The 21,717-nt window shown below is 41.6% G+C and overlaps 2 protein-coding genes across 13 annotated transcripts in view; one reads left to right on the forward strand and one right to left on the reverse strand.

Moving 5' to 3' along the window:
- caskin1 (CASK interacting protein 1) overlaps window positions 1-6,526 on the forward strand; it is a 92,822-nt gene extending 86,296 nt beyond the window's left edge. For 7 of the 8 annotated variants that reach the window (XM_061846539.1, XM_061846542.1, XM_061846540.1 and 4 more), the window contains 3 exons: window positions 648-1,248; window positions 1,758-2,262; window positions 3,246-6,526. In XM_061846539.1, the coding sequence (XP_061702523.1) occupies window positions 648-1,248; window positions 1,758-2,262; window positions 3,246-3,342 (1,203 nt within the window). In that variant the 3' untranslated portion in view covers window positions 3,343-6,526. The remainder of the gene's footprint in view (window positions 1-647; window positions 1,249-1,757; window positions 2,263-3,245) is intronic. The other variant, XM_061846541.1, reaches the window with a different exon arrangement.
- Window positions 6,527-8,111: 1,585 nt separating this feature from the next.
- traf7 (TNF receptor-associated factor 7) lies at window positions 8,112-21,245 on the reverse strand. Of its 5 annotated transcripts, none has more exons than XM_061846677.1 (22): window positions 21,090-21,245; window positions 18,398-18,563; window positions 18,149-18,206; window positions 17,983-18,074; window positions 17,742-17,858; window positions 17,513-17,605; window positions 17,140-17,173; window positions 15,627-15,849; window positions 15,400-15,534; window positions 15,216-15,311; window positions 14,958-15,079; window positions 14,770-14,843; window positions 14,365-14,413; window positions 14,068-14,195; window positions 13,133-13,215; window positions 12,985-13,024; window positions 12,775-12,891; window positions 11,889-12,011; window positions 11,233-11,352; window positions 10,994-11,125; window positions 10,801-10,920; window positions 8,112-10,159 (listed from the first exon to the last, which is right to left on the reverse strand). In XM_061846677.1, the coding sequence occupies exons 3-22, from the start codon at window positions 18,198-18,200 to the stop codon at window positions 10,145-10,147; spliced, it is 1,965 nt and encodes a 654-aa protein (XP_061702661.1). In that variant the 5' UTR covers window positions 18,201-18,206; window positions 18,398-18,563; window positions 21,090-21,245; the 3' UTR covers window positions 8,112-10,144. The 5 variants fall into 5 exon arrangements, with proteins under 5 accessions (XP_061702661.1, XP_061702663.1, XP_061702666.1 ...); XM_061846679.1 differs by having other exon boundaries at window positions 18,371-18,563; XM_061846682.1 differs by having other exon boundaries at window positions 8,113-10,159; window positions 17,983-18,071; window positions 18,149-18,201; window positions 18,371-18,563.
- Window positions 21,246-21,717: the final 472 nt, after the last annotated feature.

The raw sequence follows: 21,717 nt of genomic DNA on the forward strand, positions 1-21,717 counted from the left end.
GATGTTGTTAATTTTCCTTTCTTTTTCTGTCTCTTCCCCGAGTCTTTTATCCTTCAAAAAGAAACTTTCCAAATACGTGATTTTTTACTTATTTTGTAAACTTGCGGGGGTAAATTTTGGCGCTGAAGTGACCGAAATGTAACCAAGTGAATCCGGTCATTTTTCAAAATAAAAGTTAGTTCAGCCTTGGATATTGAATACAACAGAACTAATTTATTATTCCTTCGGTGGCCCGGTACCAATTGATCCACGGACCGGTACCGTAGCAGAAGCTGATGTAACATCACACCTCAGCAAAAAAAAAAATGATTGTGCACGAGCACTTTGCATTAACAGTATTAGTCATAAAATTCACCAAAACAACATGAAGATCTTATTGCTTTGGTCTGAGCACAAAAGCAACGAATAGTCAAGATTTCCTGGAAATAATGACAATAAAGGTGCACCAAAAATCTGCAATAATCCTAATTCCTAAATGCTGATCTGTGAATATCCGTGGGCTCACTGTATCAATGATTTGAAATCAGACTATATCTATGTTGTAATGTTTAAAATCAGAAGTTTGCGTTAACAGATTTTGTGTACATTTATCTGTTTTGACTGTGCAAAAATGACCTCTTGCCATGAATGTATGAATTTTCCGTTAGTGTGTATTTTGTGTCTGTCTGCAGGGTGACGGCGAGGCATCCCAGGGAGATGGTGGATACACTCAGGAAGACATCGCCCGGGTAGAAGCCACTGCGACCTTAAAGCGACGGCCCCGCAGCGCCAAGACTCACCCCAACGGATCAGGCTTCACCCTCCAGGAGTCGTCTACCGTCAAACGGAGGCCCAAGAGTCGTGACAAGGAGCCAGAGGGCTACACAGACCTCGCAGTTCGCAACGGAGAAACCGCAGGTAGCGTACCGCTAAACACCACACAGCCAGTACCTTACGAGAACGGGACAGCCACCGTTAAACGTCGCCCGGTGTCTGACGCCGGGGTGACGGAGCAGCCACAACAGCAACCTCCAGCCCAACCACAAACTCAACCACAATCCCAAGTGACTGCTGCTCCTCGAACGGACAGTTTAGACAAAGGAGTTCCATTGGGAAGTGAAGAAGTTCAACCGAAAAAGCCAAAACCCCCCGTCTCCCCGAAGCCAGCTGTGGCACAGATCAAGAGACAAGGAGGCCCACAGAACAGCCCACAGGCGGCCTGTAACAAGAGAGTCCCTTTGCCGGGACCGGGGACACCTGGCAGTCCAGGTATGTGCGTATGTGTGGCAATTTAGAGGCAACACCCAGACATTTCAAATGAAATGAGGGCAAAACATGTTAAGAAAGGCTAGGATTGCATGTATGCACGCAAGTGGCACGGATACATGTCTTATGTGCAGGTTTAGGGGACTTTTTACTTCATTTATTTAATCTGTCGAATCGTTCACTCTATTCTTATTCCTGAGCTCAACCACAGAAGTTGTTACGGAGTCCTGGCAAGATTGGACTACTGGATATGATGTGATATTGGTTAGCAGTAATAATAATTCAGTACCATAGCTGTTGCTGTTTTCGTGATTCTAAATATCCAGGACAGGCACGGCCCCCACTCCGCACACGGCGCTTTCCATGCGACATCAGAAGTACATGTGCTGTGTTTCTCTGACCATGTCCTCATTTCATGTAAACTAGAACACGCTGTGAACTTTGGCCCTTAATTAAAGCCACTGGGAACTGAACAGACTTTCATCCTAACCTCCTGCTCTGTTCTTCTGTAGTGGAAGGCAAAAAGATCCCTCCTCCTGTCTCGCCAAAACCTGCCCCCCCACCCACGGCCCCTAAGCCAGCCAAGGTGCTCCCCTCCATGACCAGCCCCCCTTCCCCGACTCCGGTCACCCCTCCGGCAAAATTACACCCTGCGGTGACCCGGCAGACCAGCTCGCCACCCTCACTCCCCAACTCCAACACTCCCAGTCCTCCAAACGTGAAGTTACCAAGCCCGTCCGCACAAAGTCCACACACCCCGCACACCCCACAGACGCCCACCACGCCGCTGACTCCTCAGACCCCAGCCACACCCAGCCCGCCGGTCAAGCCTCCTCGCTCCTCCATCGGGGGTGTTTCTGTTGACAGCGGGATGACGGCGGTTGGGATGAATACGCTGGTCTCCGCGACGACAGACTTTGGTGTGGATTCTTTGGTGCATCAGAAGTTGGATGAGACGAGCGCGTCGCTCGCTGCTGCCCTGCAGGCTGTGGAGGACAAAATACTGCGGCAGGAGGAGTGAGTACTGCAGATGACTATGATGGCTTTTGTCCCCTCAACACAGTATGTCAAAGCCATCAAATATAATATTCAATATTTAGGCTTCAATCGTGGTTACATACCAAGGGTCCATTTCAGATACGGGCAATAATGGGCAGCTGCCCAAGGTGGGCTTCTCTAGGCTCTATTCAAAACAAAAAAAATCCCAAACCTACAATATGGCTCATATTTGAAAAGGAATTTAAAGTATTGGTAGACTTGTCAGGTGACATCATATGTGGTTTTAAGCATGAAGATTATCGCTCATCATTGGTGGACGGTGCATTTATTACCTGGGTATTCAGTGGGGATTTACCAAATCCACCTTTTAATATGCAACTATGATGTTGCAGTTGTAGACACCATCACCACCTGCACAAAATTGCAATATAACAGCATGCAGATGTCTTCTGGACTTTATTTGGAGCAGTTCAGAATCAATAATCATTTAATACAATGATAAAAACCTAACTGAATAAAACACACCAAAAACAATTTTGATTTTTCAGGTTCTACAGTACTGTATTGAGTTGATTAGCTGTCTTTCTTCTTTTCCAAACTTGGAAAGAAAACTGTTTTTTTTTTTTTTTTTTTGGACAATTGACCAAAGTAACTCGAGGTTAAATTACACTATAATCCAGCAGTAAAACTACAGAAGTGTATTGCTCCCACACCCAAAAAAAAAAGGTTCACAATTGAAACTTTTCACCTATAACATGAGATTTATACATTATAACATAATATTTATTTAGTTTGTGTCGCACTACTTGTCTAAATCTGTATTACATATCTTTACTATCATGAGCTTTCACATTAGTCTTTTTTTCCCATCAATCACTATGGAAATTGCACTGATAACATTTAAATTATAGCCAGTATTAATACATCTTTAAATGATTTTTTTTGTTAATAATTGACAATGATTAATGACAAAACATTTGCTTCTGTGTGTGTGTATGCAGTTCCGTGACAGAGCAGAAGACCACCGTGAGCATCCTCGACGACATCGGCAGCATGTTCGACGACCTGGCCGACCAGTTGGACGCCATGTTGGAGTAACCGCTCAGCACGTCGACGTGGCGACACTGCACCCCGAAGTGACTCAGATGGCACAATGGGCAATTTGGCTCTCCCGTCTCTTTCTAGTCATCCTTCGCTCATGGATTTTGCAATCTTCCCGTCTTCGGCGTTATCTGTGTGTCCGGCGCTGCTCTAGGAAACCTCTTATCCTCTTCTGCAGGCACAGCAATGACAATAAAGAGCGAGAGGAGGGGGGGGGGACCAATAGACAGGAATAAAAAGAGCAACAAAGAGAGGGAGCCTGCAATCCAAATAGAGATGTGAACAACAACAACAAGAAATAAAAAGCTTAGCTAATAGTGATTGAAAAAGCAACAGTGTGATGAACCATTGTATGGTATGTGTACATTCTAAGCATGGAGAGTTTATATCTACAGAAAAAGTCCTGCATTAGCACAGTAATATATAATCATCGCCAGAAAATGAGGAATCTCTCACTCTTTGGATTGATGTCTTGGTTCTGTGTGGAATTCTGACCTCTGGTGTTTTGACCATGTAAAATGATGTAATCTGTGACCAAAACCGGACCATTCAGCTCTGAAGTGTGTGTGTGTGTGTGTGTTGTGTGTGTGTGTGTGTGTGTGTGTGTGTGCGCGTGTGTGTGTGCGTGTGCGTGTGTGAGGGAGGGAGATGGGTGAAAAAAGACAGGTGTGCATGTGTGTATTTGGGTTTGACTGTTAACTTCTGGTTTCCTTTGCATCACCTTTAACACACACACATGCAAACGTGGAGAAGCACAATGGCCCATGTGGTTAGCTCTCTATCACACACACACACACACACACACACGAGCCTGCACAATCTACAGAAGGATGTGAGTGACGGGAATTGGGAGCTACCGCAAGTGTTCTGCAAAAAATAAATGTTAGGTTTTTACAAATGAGGGATTCCAAGAAGCATTTAAAAAATACAAAGTGCTTAGTTCAAAGCCTGTGAGGTTAAAAAAAAAAAAAAAAAAAAAAAGCAGCACAGTCCCTGTGGAGCTTCAGCCACAGTTTCACATCATTTCCGATCCCTGCTGCTGTTTTCTATACAGAAGGACGAGCTTGTGGCTAGCTTGTACGCAGAGAAACATGCGTTTTGCTAGCTATTTTCCGTAAGACAACATTAAATTGATGGTAATAAATGTCACCTTTGCTACATACACACCTTGATATATCTCTGGGGAGGAGTCACTACAAGTGCCAATTCATCTTTGTGACCAAATTGGCTGTCTGCATCACTGCTATGGGAATCCTCTAAAGGCCCAGAATGACATTGTAGTATTGTACCATTATTAACTGTAAATGCATATCAGAATTGATGTAGTTGAGGCAAGCATTCCAAGACCTTTTATTTGCATCTTCTACTTTATCGTAAAATGTCTTAGCTACTTTAAATCAATGTGAAAAATGGAAACTTCCAGGAGAGGCTGAATACCATTAGAATGCACACTCTTGAACCAACTTTTGATCTTTGTTAAGAAGAAGTGTTTAAGCCAACATTGACTCTTTGGGTAACATTGGTGATGTAAATATATTTAATGCCACTGTTGATTTCATTATTTCATCCATCCATCCATTTTCTTTGACGCTTATCCTCACGAGGGTCCCTCTAAGTGCTCCATTTCCGTAGACAGCTCATCTAGGGTAGGAAGCAAATTCTGCCAGATTGTGATTTTCCAAGATGGGTGTTCTGGCGCAAGGAGTGTGGGTCCTGAGAGATGGCCATAGTGGAGTGACAAATTAGTGGCAAAAAGTCGGTCTAAACTTACGCCTCTCTAGCGCAAACTGCTCTACTGTAATGTGATCTTATTAAACTTAAGGAGCCAATAGTTGTCACCTACTGGTACAATCCACATGGATGACTGCAATCACACATTTTCCACTTGAGATGTCTCCATCGCCACTGGTAGTTGTGCCACATTCATACATACAATGAGAGGAGCCCTTTTGATTGGCAGTGACTAAACGTGGGTGTAAACACTCCCACAATGATGACCACTGACAGCCTCAGATGCACGGGCTTGCTCTCACCTACGAAAATCCCAACACCGAGCTAACCTGCCCCTGGCACACGTTTGCGCCGCCTGCCCCCCTTTGACGAAATAGACCCCTTGATGTTTTCCTCTCGGAGACAAACTTTCTTTTAAGCAAGCACTCGCCCTGAGTTGCCATGACAATCTGCTTTATCTTCATCATTCCCACCATCTCCATTGGAGTTGCTATGGTTACTGCACAATGTGTCGCAACAAGAGTGTGTTGATTAGTAGAGAAATGTGTTAAGATAGAGTGAGAGGCAGCAGAGATCGGCGAAGATGGATGGTTTCTTTGAGCAAGATTAAAGACGTACTCTCTGATGCAACTGACTATACATCGACTATATATATATATACAAAATAATTTTTGGGTGCGTGTGGTGCAAAATAATTCACTTGCTGTGTAAATCTGATGGGAGTACGGCTTTAAATTGCTCAATCCAACCCGAAACTGCATCCAAGCCAAATCTTAATGGTCCCAAAGCAGCCACTCTCCTTATTCAGAGAATAATTGTGCTATTTAAATCACATAGAGATTCTAATATATATATATATAATATAAATATATGGATATTTGCAACAAAAATAGAATTGTATTTATGATGTATGTGTCAACCTGAAGACTATTTTTCAAAGTTAACTGATCTAATCTGAGTGTTGAATCAAGTTGCTTGTCCATGCTTGAATGGTGCGATCTGATGAGTTGTCGTTTGGTTCCTTGTTGGGATGTCGTTTTTGCCTATATGTATTCTATTGTCCCACTGTAGCGACATGTGTATAATATAAGCAACACTTCTTTAATGAATTTCATGAATGGCAGTTGTTTTTCCTTTGAAACATGTGCCTTGCTTTTGTGTTTTTGCTCTGACTTTTATTACACTATATGCGCATAAGAACCATACGCCCGTGTTAAATTTACATGTCAGCCTCTCACTTTTTCCGATACAATATTCGACGAGACCATGATGACAAAAATGAACTCTTTCACCTTTAGCAACTAATTTATTCCATTCTATTTGAGGGTCACTTCACCTTTGAAAAAAATGTGTCCCAGAGTAAACATAAATGACGGAATCACCAGTAAGTATGTTGACCGCCTTTGGCATCCCAAACATTTTAATTTTCCTAAATGTATGATATTGATTTTGTATTTTTTTTTTTCCTAAATGCAGGGTAAACAAATGTACTGTACCCATCAAACATGTAGAAAGGGAAACTCCCACATGCCAGTGATCTTTCACCTGGTACAGCTGCAGCTCTCACTTAGGCGGTATTTGTTTTAAAATATTGAATATGTTCTGCTTTTTGTGGAGTTTTATTTTGGGGGGGGTGGCTTTTTTTTAAAGGCATGTTGGGATTGGAGTGAATTTGTGGGGGTAAAAAGACAGATGGTAACATGTGATTTCAGTTCTTAAAGAAAGACAGGAAAAAAGAAAGAAAAAAAAGCCAAGGGGTTAAAAATAGATTGCCTACTTGTGCTTCTATGAACAGATGCCAGACTGGCGGTGTTCACTTCTCTGCTGTCACTAGTGTGACGGACAGGAGGCCGAATGTGTGTGCGCGTTTTGTGTTGCTCTGCTTTGGATTGTGTGAAACGCGCGTGAGACTAGTGTGTATGTGTGTGCGTGTGTATGTTGCAGTGAGTGGACAGTGGTTGGTGTGATTCCAGTGACTGCATCGTATGGACCATCAGCTCTAAATAAATAAACGTTCTTTCCAAACTGCACAATCCTCTGTTGTGTATTGTTTTTTTTTTTAAATAATCATTTCAAGTCTTGTGGCAGCACAGTGGATCTGATGATGAAGCATTGGCCTCACAATTCTGAGGTCCAGGGTTCAATCCGGACCCACCTGTGTGGAGTTTGCATGTTCACCCCGTGCCTGCGTGGGTTTCTTCCGGGCACTCCGGTTTCCTCCCACATTCCAAAAACAGGCAACATTAACTGGACACTCAAAATTGCCTTGAGGTGTGATTGTGAGTGTGGCTGTATGTGCCCTGGAATTGGATGGCAACCAGTTCAGGTTGTACCCCGCCTGCTGCCCGTTGACACCTGGGATAGGCTCCCGCACTCCCCGCGACCCACGTGAGGATAAGCGGCGAAGAAGATGGATGGATTTCAAGTCTTGTCTGCTTGAGTTAACACAGGACTGAAACTGAAAAAACACTTTTCGGCCTTCTAAAACAATGAACCACCCAAAAAATAAAAATCTTGATTTGCTGCCATCTCGTGGCATCTCGATGATTGACATCTTAACTCACGAAGTAACTAAATTAGGGACATGAGAGCACAGAAGAACTTCACTTGCATCACAAAGTTAAAAAAAAAAAAAAAACCTTTCCCTAATTTCATCTCTCTGGCCTGTTATATATATATATATATATATATATATATATATATATATATATACACACATATATATCTATATCTCCAATGTGTGGCACAGTGTATCATCTGGTAAAGCGTTGGCCTCACAGTTCTGAGGACCTGGGTTTGATCCCAGCCCCACCTGTGTGGAGTTTCCATGTTCTCCCCGTGCCTGCGTGGGTTTTCTCCGGGCACATCGGTTTCCTCCCACATCCCAAAAACATGCAACATTAATTGGACACTCTAAATTGCCCCATGGCAAAGAAACGGGTTGGATGGATGGATATAATCCAACGTTAAAGATTTCATGAAAGTTGGAAAATGTATTTATTTGCTGTTCTAATTCTAAATATTTTGTGAGTAGTGTAAATACACCGTACATGAAAACAAAAACATCACTTTTGTCACGACATCACTTCAAGGAACATAAATACTAAGTTTGATAGCACAATTACATCACTCCATTGTCAAAGTGTACAAGTTTTATTGATGATCAACTCAAGATTACATAATTACACGTACACAAGAAATCTCTAGTAGTGGCCAAAATGTGCACTATAACAAACGCAAAATACTTTGGACCATCTGTGAAACTCTCACATTTAAAGTATACGTTCTGTGGGTGCACCCTACTTACAAATGTGATGTGGGTCAACATGTTGCTATGACTACAGGCTTATATTTAACCCAATATGGGTGCTTGCACATCACATTCGCCCAGTGGCACTTTATCTGCATTGGCTGCTGGGAGTTTATTAGTCTGCCATCACTTCCTGCGGACTGAACACGCACGCACATCCGCCCACAACAAAGCGTGATTCTGTTAATGTGTTACACTCCTTGTTGCCATGAAGTTAAACAGAGTAACTCATCCTTGAACGTTTCAGATATGGCACTCATCAAAACACAGAAGCTTACATACACTGTGCAAAAATACATTTGATTTTTTTTTTCGTCTCTCTGTCTGAGGTCAAATCAGATTAAACCTCTCCTGTTTCAAGTCAGTCAAGATCACCAGAAGTATTTTATTTTGTTAAATGCCACAAGGACCTTAGTGAAATTATTTTCTTATAATTCAAAAGTTTATCTGGTGACATGTCCTGTGGTCTGATGAAACTCAAGTGGCGCTGTTTGACCGTAATTCCCAATGTTACATCTGGAGGGAAGAGGGGGAAACTTGCAGACCTGAGAACACCATACCAACTGTGAAACATGGAGGTGTCGGCATCATGTTGTGAGCCTGTTTTAACGCAGCAGGAACGGGAGCGCTTCAAAAATTAGATGGCATCATGAAGGGAGAACAGCACATGGAGATATTAAGGGAATAACTCAAAACATGTGCCAGGAAGCTAAAACTTACACACAAATGGGTCTTCTAAACATTGACCGTAAGCATACTGGCCAAAGGATTGAAATGTGGTTAGAGTTTAAAGTCAAATGTCTTGGAGTGGCCATCACAAAGCCCTGATCTGAATCCCATCGAAAATTGGTCGGCAGATCTGCTAAAGTGTGTGCGAACAAGGAAAACCGACTCAGTTACGCCACTTCTGTCAGGAGGAATGGGCCAGGATTGCAGCAGAGTACGCTTGTGGAAAGTTACACACAACGTTTGACTCAAATCATGCAGATCAAAGGAATTGCCTCTCATAGTAAGGAAATGTATGAAAACTTTTGACCTTGAAGAAAACAATTTTGGTGATCTTGACTGACCTAAAACAGGAGAAGTTTAGTCTGATGTGACTTCAGACAGTGAAAAAAAAATTAAATGTGTTTTTGCACAGAGTTTGTACCTTCAACTGTATGTATATTATATATCTGTGTACATATACATAGATGTATATGTACACAACACACGTTACACACAAGTATTGGACATAAGTGGCTGAATGACATCCCGTTTATCTTATTAAACTTGATTCTTATAAAGGCTGGTTTCGCAAAGCTGAGTTGCGGAGCGGAAATGATGATCACGTGTATTTTTATTTTTCAGTCTTCCTGAAGTTTAATATCATTTTACAAAATACTGTAAACAGGAAATTCAGGAGGCTGTATATATTACATACATGTAAAAAGCAGGTTTGTGAAACCAGCCTATGATGTAGCAGGACTGTCTGCAGGTCACTAAAATCCTGTCTTGCTTCCTGACACATTTACAGGCACAAAGCATTCAGTCGGTCAACCATATGACAGCTTGCCATAATGCACAATGTGATGAGATCAGTGACGACCTTGAGTCCAACAATTGGTCCTGATGACCATGAAGGGTCAAAATGTTTGAGCTCTTTGAGCAAATACTTATTGGAGTGTGGTTGTGAAGTGGGGGGGAAAAAAAAAACAGAAGGAAATGTTGGCATTTGGGATGTCTGTCTGACACAGACAAACTCATCAAGATATCTGTTTAGCATGTCCACACCTGGGGAAACAAACAGCAAAGGTCAAATTGCAGGACAGGAAGAGGACATGCTTGAACAACACTTAAACCTTCACACAAGCACTCAAACTATAAACCATGACTACTTTAGGAAAAATAAATTATTTTATTAGTAGGTAAAATAACGATGAAATAGTGACTAGCATGGCTGCTTTTGAAACTCTAATCTGGCTCTCCCCTAAGGTGGTGAAGGCATGCTCTCCCTCTGCTTGCTTAGTATAATATGCTTCACTTGTGAATGTGAATGGTGGCTTGTCTGTATGTGCATTCTGAATGGGTACACACCAAATCTTGGCCAAAGATAGCAAGGATAGGCTCTGGCCATCTGTAATGCTAATGAGTACTGGTGGTATAAAAACATTGATGGATCGTTTGCAGTCGTGTCCCTCAGTTTCTTTTGACTCTCAAGGGAAAACAAAAAAACAAACATTTGATGCTGGTATGATTTGGCGAGTGACAAATGTTGATTGTGCCCTTGGAATGAAACACTCTTATAGTCACTGCTGCTGTATGACAGAAAGAAGAATGACATAATTGGCCTTAACTGAATGGGCAAGCAAGCCTTTGATGGATGTGGAAGGGGAGGCGGATATTTAAACAATAATAATAATACGCCACCCTACCTTCACTGTGCTGTCCACCGCTCCAGAGAAGAGGCGACCACGGGACACAGCCAGAGCTGTGACACTGCCCTGATGTCTGAGCAGGGTCTGGGTGCAGATCATGTTGTCCATGCTCCATACCTAAACACAAACACATATTTAATTTATGCATTTAGGTAGCATAGCAAAAGAACAGACAACCATCTTTGTTCACCCTTAGTGAACGGTCGTAGGAGGCACTGAACACTTTGGTCTGGTCAGGTGTCGAGATGACGGCAAGCGCGTAAACTGTCCCCACGTGACCAGTCAGAGTCCGCACCTGCTCTTTGGACTCAATGTCCCACACCTGCACAGGATACATAACATCGCACTCTCAAGCACTAATAATACAAACAGACTTTGCAAGCGGATGAAAAAGTGGATTTAGTATATTTGTGTGTAAGTGGGTCTTACATGAATCAGGTTTTCATAGGTGCCACACACTATGTGGTGATTGGTGACAGCGATAGAGTAGACACTGCCCCCACTGGTCTGCAAGACGTGGACACACTCAAGAGAACGGATGTCCCAAATCTGCCAGGTGAATAAGGAGGAAGGGGTCAGAAAGAACTGCGTGGCAACTACGAAGGGGCTTCCATAGTATCCTCAATATCATGGAAAACCATGATTCACAAGGGTGTTTTGATAACTGATTAGCAGAGACCACCATAGCCGCATTCTGGATGGGATAGCAAGGATACTGAAGTTCACGTCAAACATTCTCGGCAAGATAGAATATACTAAGCAATACATTAATAACCAACACAGTACAATTTGTATTACAGTCAATATAGATTTTATATTACAGGCTGTCTCAATCACTGAAGAGCAAGAAGAGAAGAGTTTTCTTTCTGCTCAATTAAGTAATAATGTGGCATTAGAGAGGAAGCCACTATTTTAGGAAATGCAGTAGTTACACAATACTGTGTGAGGTACCAGCTCTTTACTCCGCATTTAAATCCCCAGGGTTGCCAGGGGAGGGTGGGTTTTTTTAAAAAAAAATAAAAAAAAAAATCAACAGTAGTGTAGAGCGACATTTGAAGAGTCTGAATCTAATCTTATCCCTTTACCTTGATGGTCTGATATGATCCACTATACAGGTGGTTCTGGGAGGCCACGAGTGCTCTGACCCAGTGATTCAGCCCAGTCAACTCCTTCTTCAGCTTCAACTCTGTTCCCACGATGTCCCACACCTACACGCAAACACAACATTAGGCACACTTTCACAACATAGGAAGTGTGTCAGAATCGTTCCTGGCCCGGTGTCAGAAAAGACTTCAAACCCAATGAGTTAGAACTGGGAAATTCTGAGGTTTCCTCTTGAACTTTTCCAACTTTATGGGTTACTTCTTAGTGAATTTGAAATCATTTGTTGTATTACGTGCTCCCATTTAAGATTTTTTTTGTGGGGGAATTTTGGCCTTTTTCCCCCTTCAAATTATGTGTCCGAAGAAAGCGAGTGCTGAGAAGTAGATATGTCAACTGAATTAAGACTTGAAATCACAGAAAAACATGAGCGAGGTGTGTGTCGAGTCGACCTGGCGAAACAGTATGAGTGCATTACTTCTACGACAATGAATTATATGAAAAGATGCAGAAGCTTTTGAAAGTGAGGAAATTGCGGTGAAAAAGGGAACAAAAAAAAAGCAGTATCAAATAAGTTTAGTAAAAGGGAAGTGGAAAAAATGTACCTATTCAGGAAACACACACACCCACATTAACACACTCATCACGAGCGTGCACACACACAGTTTGCTTTCGTCCCAGTAACCATGGAAACACAGATATTGCTACGTCAGTGACGTTGCAGACACTCCAGCCTTCAGACTCATCTGATAATTTGTGGTTGCTTCTATTCAATTACTCTCTTTATTCATGCTGAACTCCTCTCTGTGTTTCATGTCCTACATGCCAGTCAAGTAGATGGTTTTAAAACTATAACAGACACACATATACCTTAATGGCCTTGAGGGAGCCGCTGAACAACATGTTGTGGGAGGAGACCAGCGTACAAACGGGGTTGTCATGGGCACGAATGGTGTTGACTTTCTGCAGGGTCTGGATGTCCCACACCTGCACAAATTGTGCATTGCAAGCCCACACACATTTCTAACATTGGAAGTGCACAATTCTACTTTTAAAACAAATGAGCCAAATGTCTCTTACAATGATGGTGCAGTCTGCAGAGCCACTGTAGAGGCGGTTTCTATGGAGATATATATTTACACTCAAATTGTGCTTGGATGAAAGGACAGCTCATTCTAATCGATCGATTATGACTTTTGTGTTTGTGTGAACGTATATGCTGTATTACCCCTGGATGCAGAGGGCCAGCACGATGCCATCGTGTCCTTCAAGGGTTTTCTGACATTTGTAGGTGGTGCACGTGTCCCATACCTGAGGGAATGCAGATAGAAAGCATAACCTTTGCGTGTGCTACTTTGACCCAGCAGAGAAAGTCAAGGCTCATAAATGATTTAAAACTTGACTTTAAGATTCCAATGCAAATTTCCAAGTTTTCATATAAAATAGTGCTGCGTTTCAGACAACGTGAGTGGGTGAAGGGCATGCTCAGACCCACAATTGCACTGTGAAGATTAAAAAAAAAAAAAAAAAAACACATATACTGGATGAGTTCTGAATAGTGGTGCAGTGTGAAAAATTTGCTCGGGAATGAATAAAGAGTTCATATAGTTAGGGCTCGGCATCGAGAATCAAGAACGGTTCTCCTGGAATCATTCAAATTTTAGGAATTTGGTTCCCTGTTTCGATGTCTATTCCTCCGGTCCAGAATAAGAAGAGAAGAACGCCGGCGAAGACGTGCTTGTGGGCAACAGCCACAGCAAACAAAACTGTCTTAACGTTGTTAAAATTAATGACCAGTCGCCTCAGTGCAACGCTTGGAATTAGATGATATTGTGCACAGGAGGCTTTCACGATGTGGACCTGGAAGAGGGGATTTATACATTATACGCATTTTGGTTTCAAAGCATCGCTATGATACAAAGCCAACAAGTGCCCATTATGCTTTGCAGAAAAACCTGAGAGTTTTACTTGATAAGAGTTGTGTGTTTGCATGTACCATGAGCTCAATAAGAGAAAGCCACTTCATGTGGAAGCTATCATGGAGTATGAATGAACATTCCATAATTTTTCTAGTGGGCCAATTACATGCGCAGCTATCCAGAAGAGGACAACAGCTGACTAACAAACTGTTTGAAGGAGTGTGTGTGTGTGTTTATGTGTCACCTTGATGGTCTTGTCTGAGGAGCCAGAAAAGAGCAGGTCTCCGGTGGAATAGACACAAAGACACCAAACGGGTCCCTGATGGCCAACAAATGTGCCTTTGCACTTGAAAATCTGCTGAGGGTCATATGCTACAGAAGCAACAAATAAATAACATTGGTAAAGGTACAGTGTGAAGAAAATAAATCCATTAGGAGGATAGAGAAATTAGAAGAACAAGAGGTGAATGATACAAGGAGACAGAATACTGATAAATTTTTGTAACTTTGTAATTGAGACTAAAGAACCAATAATTCTTACAGCCCAGGATTCCCATGTTGAGTCTCGCGTTGATGTGGGACAGCTCATCCTGTCGTAACACACAGAAGATGTATTCACATCAGATATGACCTGTATGTATCTGTACAGTATATATGTTCACGTACCTTTAATACGATACGGCTCACAAACAGGCAACCAAACGTTATGTAGCCTAGCAAACTAGTGATAGCACTAATGGTTGTCCGTAATCATGCCAATGTTCTTTCCAATCACACTGTAATGTTTCGTTGTGGGTGAAGTAATTTAATTACAATGAAAACATTTTGTGTTGTCCTGATACAAACAACAACTGAGAAGGGCAAAGTTCATTAAATGGAGCGAAATTTTCACACACACACACAAACAAAACCAACAGCACCATACAATTTTTTTACATGTACTCACATTGAGCATGGAAGCGTCTCTGCGGAATTCCATTAGGTCCTCCCCCAGTTTACTCTGATTCTCATCCAGCATGTCTTAAACATACAGTGTCAGACAATTACAACACAAAAGCTAACAAAGTCTGTTTTTTCACCACTCATGACAAACAGGGTGAAGAAACTCACTCTGTCTTTTTGCTTGAAACTTACCGAATTTCAGCTCCAGGTTTTTTTCAAGCTGATCTAATTTCTCAGACAATTTGCCCAACATAGAGCGCAGAAAAGCAATGTCTTGGTCCTTCTGAGCTAAAGTCAGCTGCATCTCATGAAATCTGAACAGGTCAAAGATGACATCCAGATGAGATCTACTTGACAAGTCAAGTCAGCTACTCGATTTGCAACTGTATATAAATAAAAAAAGAAGACTGCTTGATTGATGTGTCCAACTGTAGAGTTGAGTGTGTTCACCTGTCATCAGTCTGCTGCAGAAACTCTTTCAGCCCTTCAAATTTACACATCTCGAGGTGTGTTTCAAATGTGTCCTGGTTACCAATGAAAGTACACCTGTTGGCAACACGTAAGTAAGATGCAAGAAGCAATCCCTAATACAGTCAGCCCATGATACTTTGAACGTTATTTTTTAAAGACTCACCCATATTTTGAATGGGGACACTTGATGTGCTCACATTCTTTCAGGTGCGCCTCCAGGTTCATGGTGAGAAGTGGAGGGCAGGAGGGGTTGTTGGGGCACCGGACAGGCCTGTAGTCACAACTGCCTTCGTGTTCTCTGCACAGAATCAGATTTGGTGTGATGGAGAACAAAAATTAGAAATCTTCAAAACTGGGTGTTCCGCTATTTCATTTTTATTTATTTCATACTTGCGTGCAGATAGTTTGATCGTGAACGGGCAGCCCACTGGGTCCACCTCATACGCTCCAGGTTTCCCCGCTACTGTGGGGTTGGAGGCACCACCCGCGCATGCCCCACTGGCGGTTGCCCTGCAGCCGTATTTACAGTGAATGAAGAGCTCGCCAATCTGCTCCGCAACCGCAATGTTGTTGACCACAACCGTAAGCTTCGCTGCATCCACAGGACACTTGTCTGTAAGGGGTCCAAACGTGAATATCAGACAGATTAAAATCTACAACTGTAGGTAAAAGTAAAAGAACCTTTTTGAATGATCTGAAATTCTGCATAAATTGGTTATAAAATATGATCCAAGTCACAACATTAGACAAAGTTTTTTTTTTTTTTTTTAAACCACTATCACACATACTATTGTGTTCCCACGTTTTATTGAACACAAAATGAAAAGGTCATAGGTTTGGTAAGCCAGGGGCTTCCACTCCCTGAGAAGGGTTGCGTCAGGAAGGGCATCCAGCGTAAAAATTGTGCCAAACATATATGTGCTTTCATCTGAGATGACACGCTGTGGCGACCCCGAAAGAAACATATAATAGTGCAAAAGGGCATTTCAAACTTTGGCTTCAATAACTCCTTTGACAAAATTAACTTCATCCAAATGTTTCCTATAGTTGCAGAGCAGATTTGCACAACGGGAAGAATTTAAGGCCATCTGTCTTTTCCAAAAGCGTTTCAGTACAGCAATATTCATGGGAAGTCTGGTGTGAATTGCTCTCTTGATGTCTAGCCACAGTTTATCAATCAGGTTGAAGGCCGCTACACATTTTTTAATTTTATTCTGTGAAGTCATTCGGTTATGGATTTACTTTTGTCCTTTGGGTCTTTGTCCCGTTTGTTGCATCACACATCCTTCATTTGACTTCAATTGTCAGACAGATGGTTTTAAATCTTGATAAAAGGCAAACAGGAAGAGTGCTGAACTTTCTGTACACTGCTAAACATGAAGGCTATGAGAGATACTTGCGCAGCACTTTTCAGCTTTGTGCTGATAGTAAGTTTCTTTCGGCTTGTCCCTTTCGGGGTCGCCACAGCGTGTCATCTCAGATGAACGCACATATGTTTGGCACAATTTTTACGCCGGATGCCCTTCCTGACGCAACCCTGATAAACAATTCTTAAGTGGAAGTCGGGATTGGGAAATACATCTTGGAAAAAAGCAAACTTAACCCAACATTGACTGAACTTGAGGTTGGCTGATTTCTGACTGATTAGCCAAGGGGTTCACATACTCTTTCCACCTTGCATTAACTGTTAACATTGTCTGTCCTATAAACCCATGCAAACAGTTTGTGTGGCATTAATTTAAGCAGAATGTCTTTTGTTGCGACCTAAATGAAGACCAAAATCACATTTTATGATAAATTGATGCCACAATCCAGGCAATTTCAAAGGATCCCCATACATTTTCTTCTATCTTTAAAAATAATGCATTGTTAGCTGATTAGTTCACACTCAATTCAGACTCACCTGAGGTCAATGCACATCGTCTGCAAAAGGTGTGCTGAGGAAAATAATCACATTTTGTGAGTCCATTTCATTCATTTAATACTCATCGAGGTGCTAAAAGAATAAATAAGTGGTATAGGACAAGTGGATATGCAAAATTAGATGCAAATACCATTAAAATTGACTTTACAATGTTCATCTTATTTTAAGCTCATCATGCAATACAATAATGCTATTCAAGCACAAAGTATTTGTGCTGCGAGGTACTGAAAAGGAAAGCATCATCTTTGCATGCTTAAAACTTAGGTATGGACTTAATAAAACGTTACACACGTGGCAACCAAATGGTGCAGGCAGACAGTTGATTTAAAAAGGCTGAATGATGTGAACTTACCCCACAAGTGGTGATAACAGGGTCCTTGAAAACATTGCAGCACAACTGGCAGCACAGTTTTACTGATGGCTGTTCAGCAAATACCTGGGGCTCCTACACACACATATACACAACATTTAGCTTCAATTGAATTTCAACAGTGCTAAGTATTCTAACACATCGCAGTATGCTTAATGTACAGTATGATGCTGCATATGTCATCTATGCATGTGTTGAGCGTTAGACCAACCATGTCTTCCTCCTCTTCATGCAAAGAGAAAGTGGATCGCAAGGACATGTTGGACTCGGAATGGAGCGATCGCACTGAGATGGCTGAGTCTGACCTCCGAGGAGTACCGATGGGTGGCTTAAACAAACGAACAATCGAAGATAGTCAAGATGATGAAAATGGAGATTCAGTCCCGTTTGACTCAGCATTTTCACTGTTGAAAATGTGCATTATTAAAATAGAAAGATAAGTGAATAAGTACCATTCCATCGTCATCATCCCGAGGGGAGTAGGTCAAGGTGCTGGAGGAGGAGGGAGTTCTTCTATGTTGCTTATAACTGCTGGATGCTTCTACTTAAAACAATAATTATAATTGGTTAGCAACAGCAAATAAAATGGACCAATAGTTGTTGTGATCGGCGTTGCACCTTTAGCTCCAGCCGCAACGGCTGCGAAGGTTGGACCGAATGAAGCCTCCATCCTGCTCTGCAACATAGTGAGGACAATTTGGTAAATGGTTTCATAATTTAAAAACAAACACTGACATCTTTACCACACAATATGAAAACAAAGCTGTTTAATACGACATCTAATCAAAACTGATCATTATTACTATTATTTGTATATAGAGTAATACTTGGGCACTGAACCTGTGTGTGTACTGCAGTTTGTCTCACCCCACTAGCTGAGTCAGCCGTTGGGGTGTTGGGGTCGCTGGCAATGGTAGCTGTTACTCTTGCTGTTTTACCGGATTATTTGCTGTAGCACGACGTCTGGCTCCTGCTTATAACGACGGACACAAGGATGGGAAGCACACACAACCAGACCAGTAGTTGTCTAGGCCTGGGAAGACACACAAGAGAAAATGAGACAACAGTCCTATACTGTATTATGAGTTGTGATTATCCAAAGAAAAACTTGATAGTTTTTCTTTTTCTGTGTCAAGTATTTTTTTCTTTCTATATAAGCGTGCATTTGGATTATTTCCATTTACTCTCCAGTTTGCAGAAATGCAGTATATCACGCTGAGACGTGTTGGAACATTTTTGCGCCTCTTAGCTATTTAAATGGTACATTATTATTAGACTTTACACCGATTTGATCGATGAGATTGGTATCAGCCAATAATAAGCATTTTATGCTTATCATTTGATTATCTTTGTATTAGTTCGCCAATCCGATCAATGACGTCATTGATTGGCTCGGTAAAAGACTCAGCGTCGCCATTGTGCATGGCATATCTGAATCCTAAAGCTAGTTAATTTTTATATAGCCGTAGTTGGATAATCTTTCTTCCGTGTTTTTTGATGTAGTACTATAAATATCTGATGAAAGGGGTTGCGTCAGGAAGGGCATCCGTCGTAAAAACAGTGTCAAACAAATGTGAGCGTTCACTGAAATGTCACGCTGTGGCAACCCCGAACGGGACAATCCCAAAGAAAGTTAAATTTACTATAAATATCTAACGGCCAATTAAGGTATGAAAAAAAAAACGTCGGCAGGATGAGAAAGTCAAGACATCAAAGACAGAATTTTGTCTTTCACGATTGAACTGTGTTAAGACTACTGCAATAAAATCTTGTATTTCAATACAACCGCATCCAGTTTTTTTACAATCATCAGACTTTATTTTGTCAACACAATTGCGACTGGATCCACTCATTAACGTGGCGACGACAACAATAGTGTATCGTGCTCACTGTATTAGATGAATATGGGGGAAAACACGTGTTGGTGGTCACCGCTGCTTAGGAGATGACTTTCATTCAAGGCTTTCTTGAGGTATGTTCATGCAGTTTTAATACGATACTAGTTGCAAGCAGGCAACAAAATATTCCGTAGTGTAGTAAGCTAGTGCTAGCACTAACAGTAGTGCATGTTACATTGAATCATGCTCTAAAGTTTCACTGTGGGTGAAGTCTGTTTATAACAATAATTTAATTATAGTATAGTAAGTTAGCACCCATTATTTCAGTCATTTGACCTGATTGATTCGAAGACATGATCTGACCAGAGCAGAGCAATGATTTCCAACCTTTATGGAGCTAAGGCACATATTTTACAATGGAAAAACTCATGGCACATCATACAACAAAAAGGTCACAAAATGTGGATACATTAACTTGAGTTTTTACTTCGTGCCATTTAATAGAAGACCATTAATTTGTTGTCTGTCACCATGTCTGTTGATACCTGGCATAAATTGATGAAGATACATTATTGAAAATATATATTTTTTGAGCAATCAAATATATACAGTAAAAGAATATATCATTTAAATAGACTCATTGCTCTATCTTGTGTTCAGACCGGTTATCATTTTTCTTAAACTCGCTGATTTGCGCCAAAAATCCTGATTGCGTAGAGGCTAAATTATCATACCTGGTATCGGTACTCACTCCCTAATATTTAGCATTATTCCAAAAGCATCCATCTATCCATTATCTGAACCGCTTATCCTCACATGGGTAGCAGGACTGCTTAAGCCTACCCCAGCTATTACCGGGCGTGAATGCACCCTGAACTGGTTGCCAGCCAATCGCAGGGCACATAAAAACAAAAAGACATTTGAACTCACAATCACACTTAAGGGCAATTTAGAGTCTCCAACTAATGCACGTTCAGCAAAATTCTGACTTTAAAAGAAAATACGTATGGGGAAAACCATTTGAAATGCAAAACATGTACAACTGGGGGCGAGAGAAAGATGAGGAGGGGGAAAAAAAGAAAAAAAAATCAGACTCCGAGGCTACATTGAGGCAGACAGAGAGGCTGCAATGGATAGATGGAATGGAGAGAACGAAGTGACACCCGAACAACAACCAGACTATAGGCTTGAATGGGGGTATGCAGACTGTCAGCTAAAATGACAAAAGGTTTCTGCAGAATCTGACAGCGAAAAAAAAAAAAAAAAAAAAAAGGAACCAGGGCATTGTCACAATCCCCTCGCACACGCGTCACGGAGTGTTTGCGCAACCAGGAAATTCCCGTAAAAGTGGGAACCTCTCCCCCTCCACCCCATCCCCCAAAAAGGGGGCGGATACGCATAACAGACCAAAGTTGGATTCACACAGCTAATCAAATGGCAAGTTAGAGAATGGAAAATGGGATGGATTCTTGCAACTTCATTTACACGATCTTATCGGCTGTCACGTCGCCAGCGACGATTTGGAACTGGGGAAATGAAGACGCTAACGCTAGCTGAACAAGCTCGGTGACTAGCTTAAGTTAGCTCATGTTTTCTCCAAGCAATCACAGCCAAAACCAATCTCTCAACCTGCTCTGCTCGCTGCCAAGTGATACGTGAAGCTTTCCGTTACCAGAAAGGTACTATTTGCAAAAGAGCTCGGCTTTAAAATATGAACATACCATTGTTTCAGCAACAGCGTTGCTCCAAGTTTGTAGACCTATTCCTACATTCCTTTTTTTTCATCTCGCTCTCGCTCGCTCTCCTTCACTGTGCTCACTCAATCACACGCACACGTTCATGTATCCAATCCCGAACGCAAGAGCTAATGTAGCAAAGCATGCTGGGATATGTAGTGGATAGCGCACACTTGTTCCTTGAATAGTTTTCTCTCTTCTGTTGTTGGACTACGTTACCCACATCTTTATTTGGGAGCGGCGCTGTCACTCCGATGTGGAGTTGTCATTGGTCCTTGCAGGCATCGAACCATGATGCGGCAAGTACTGACACGTTTTACGGGAAAGTGCAGGTATGGACTGCATAAATTAAGAAAAAAATACACACACACAAAAAAAACCCCAATATAATTCCATGCAAATAAACTAAAAAAAAAGATTTTGCATTGGGATCTTAATTCTTGTCACGTACGTCCTGTTAAAAATTCAATGAACGTGAATGTATTATTTGTATATTTGGGCATTTGAATGACTTTTCTGTGGACCTTTCACGGTAGCTGTCTCACTAAAACCATGTATTAATAACGCTTGCCGATTGTCCGTTTTGTCAGTTGCACAATGCCAGTCATGCATT

Source organism: Syngnathoides biaculeatus, chromosome 16 (genome assembly GCF_019802595.1).
Source record: "Syngnathoides biaculeatus isolate LvHL_M chromosome 16, ASM1980259v1, whole genome shotgun sequence".
Lineage (NCBI taxonomy): Eukaryota > Metazoa > Chordata > Actinopteri > Syngnathiformes > Syngnathidae > Syngnathoides > Syngnathoides biaculeatus.

Coding starts and splice junctions, on each gene's coding strand:
- traf7 (XM_061846677.1), bottom strand. CDS start 18,200: ATGGAGGCTTCATTCGGTCCAACCTTCGCAGCCGTTGCGGCTGGAGCT. Junction 12,892..12,984: donor CTGCAGACTGCACCATCATT/GTAAGAGACATT, acceptor CAATTTGTGCAG/GTGTGGGACATCCAGACCCT. Junction 11,353..11,888: donor GATCATATCAGACCATCAAG/GTAAAGGGATAA, acceptor TTCACCTGGCAG/ATTTGGGACATCCGTTCTCT.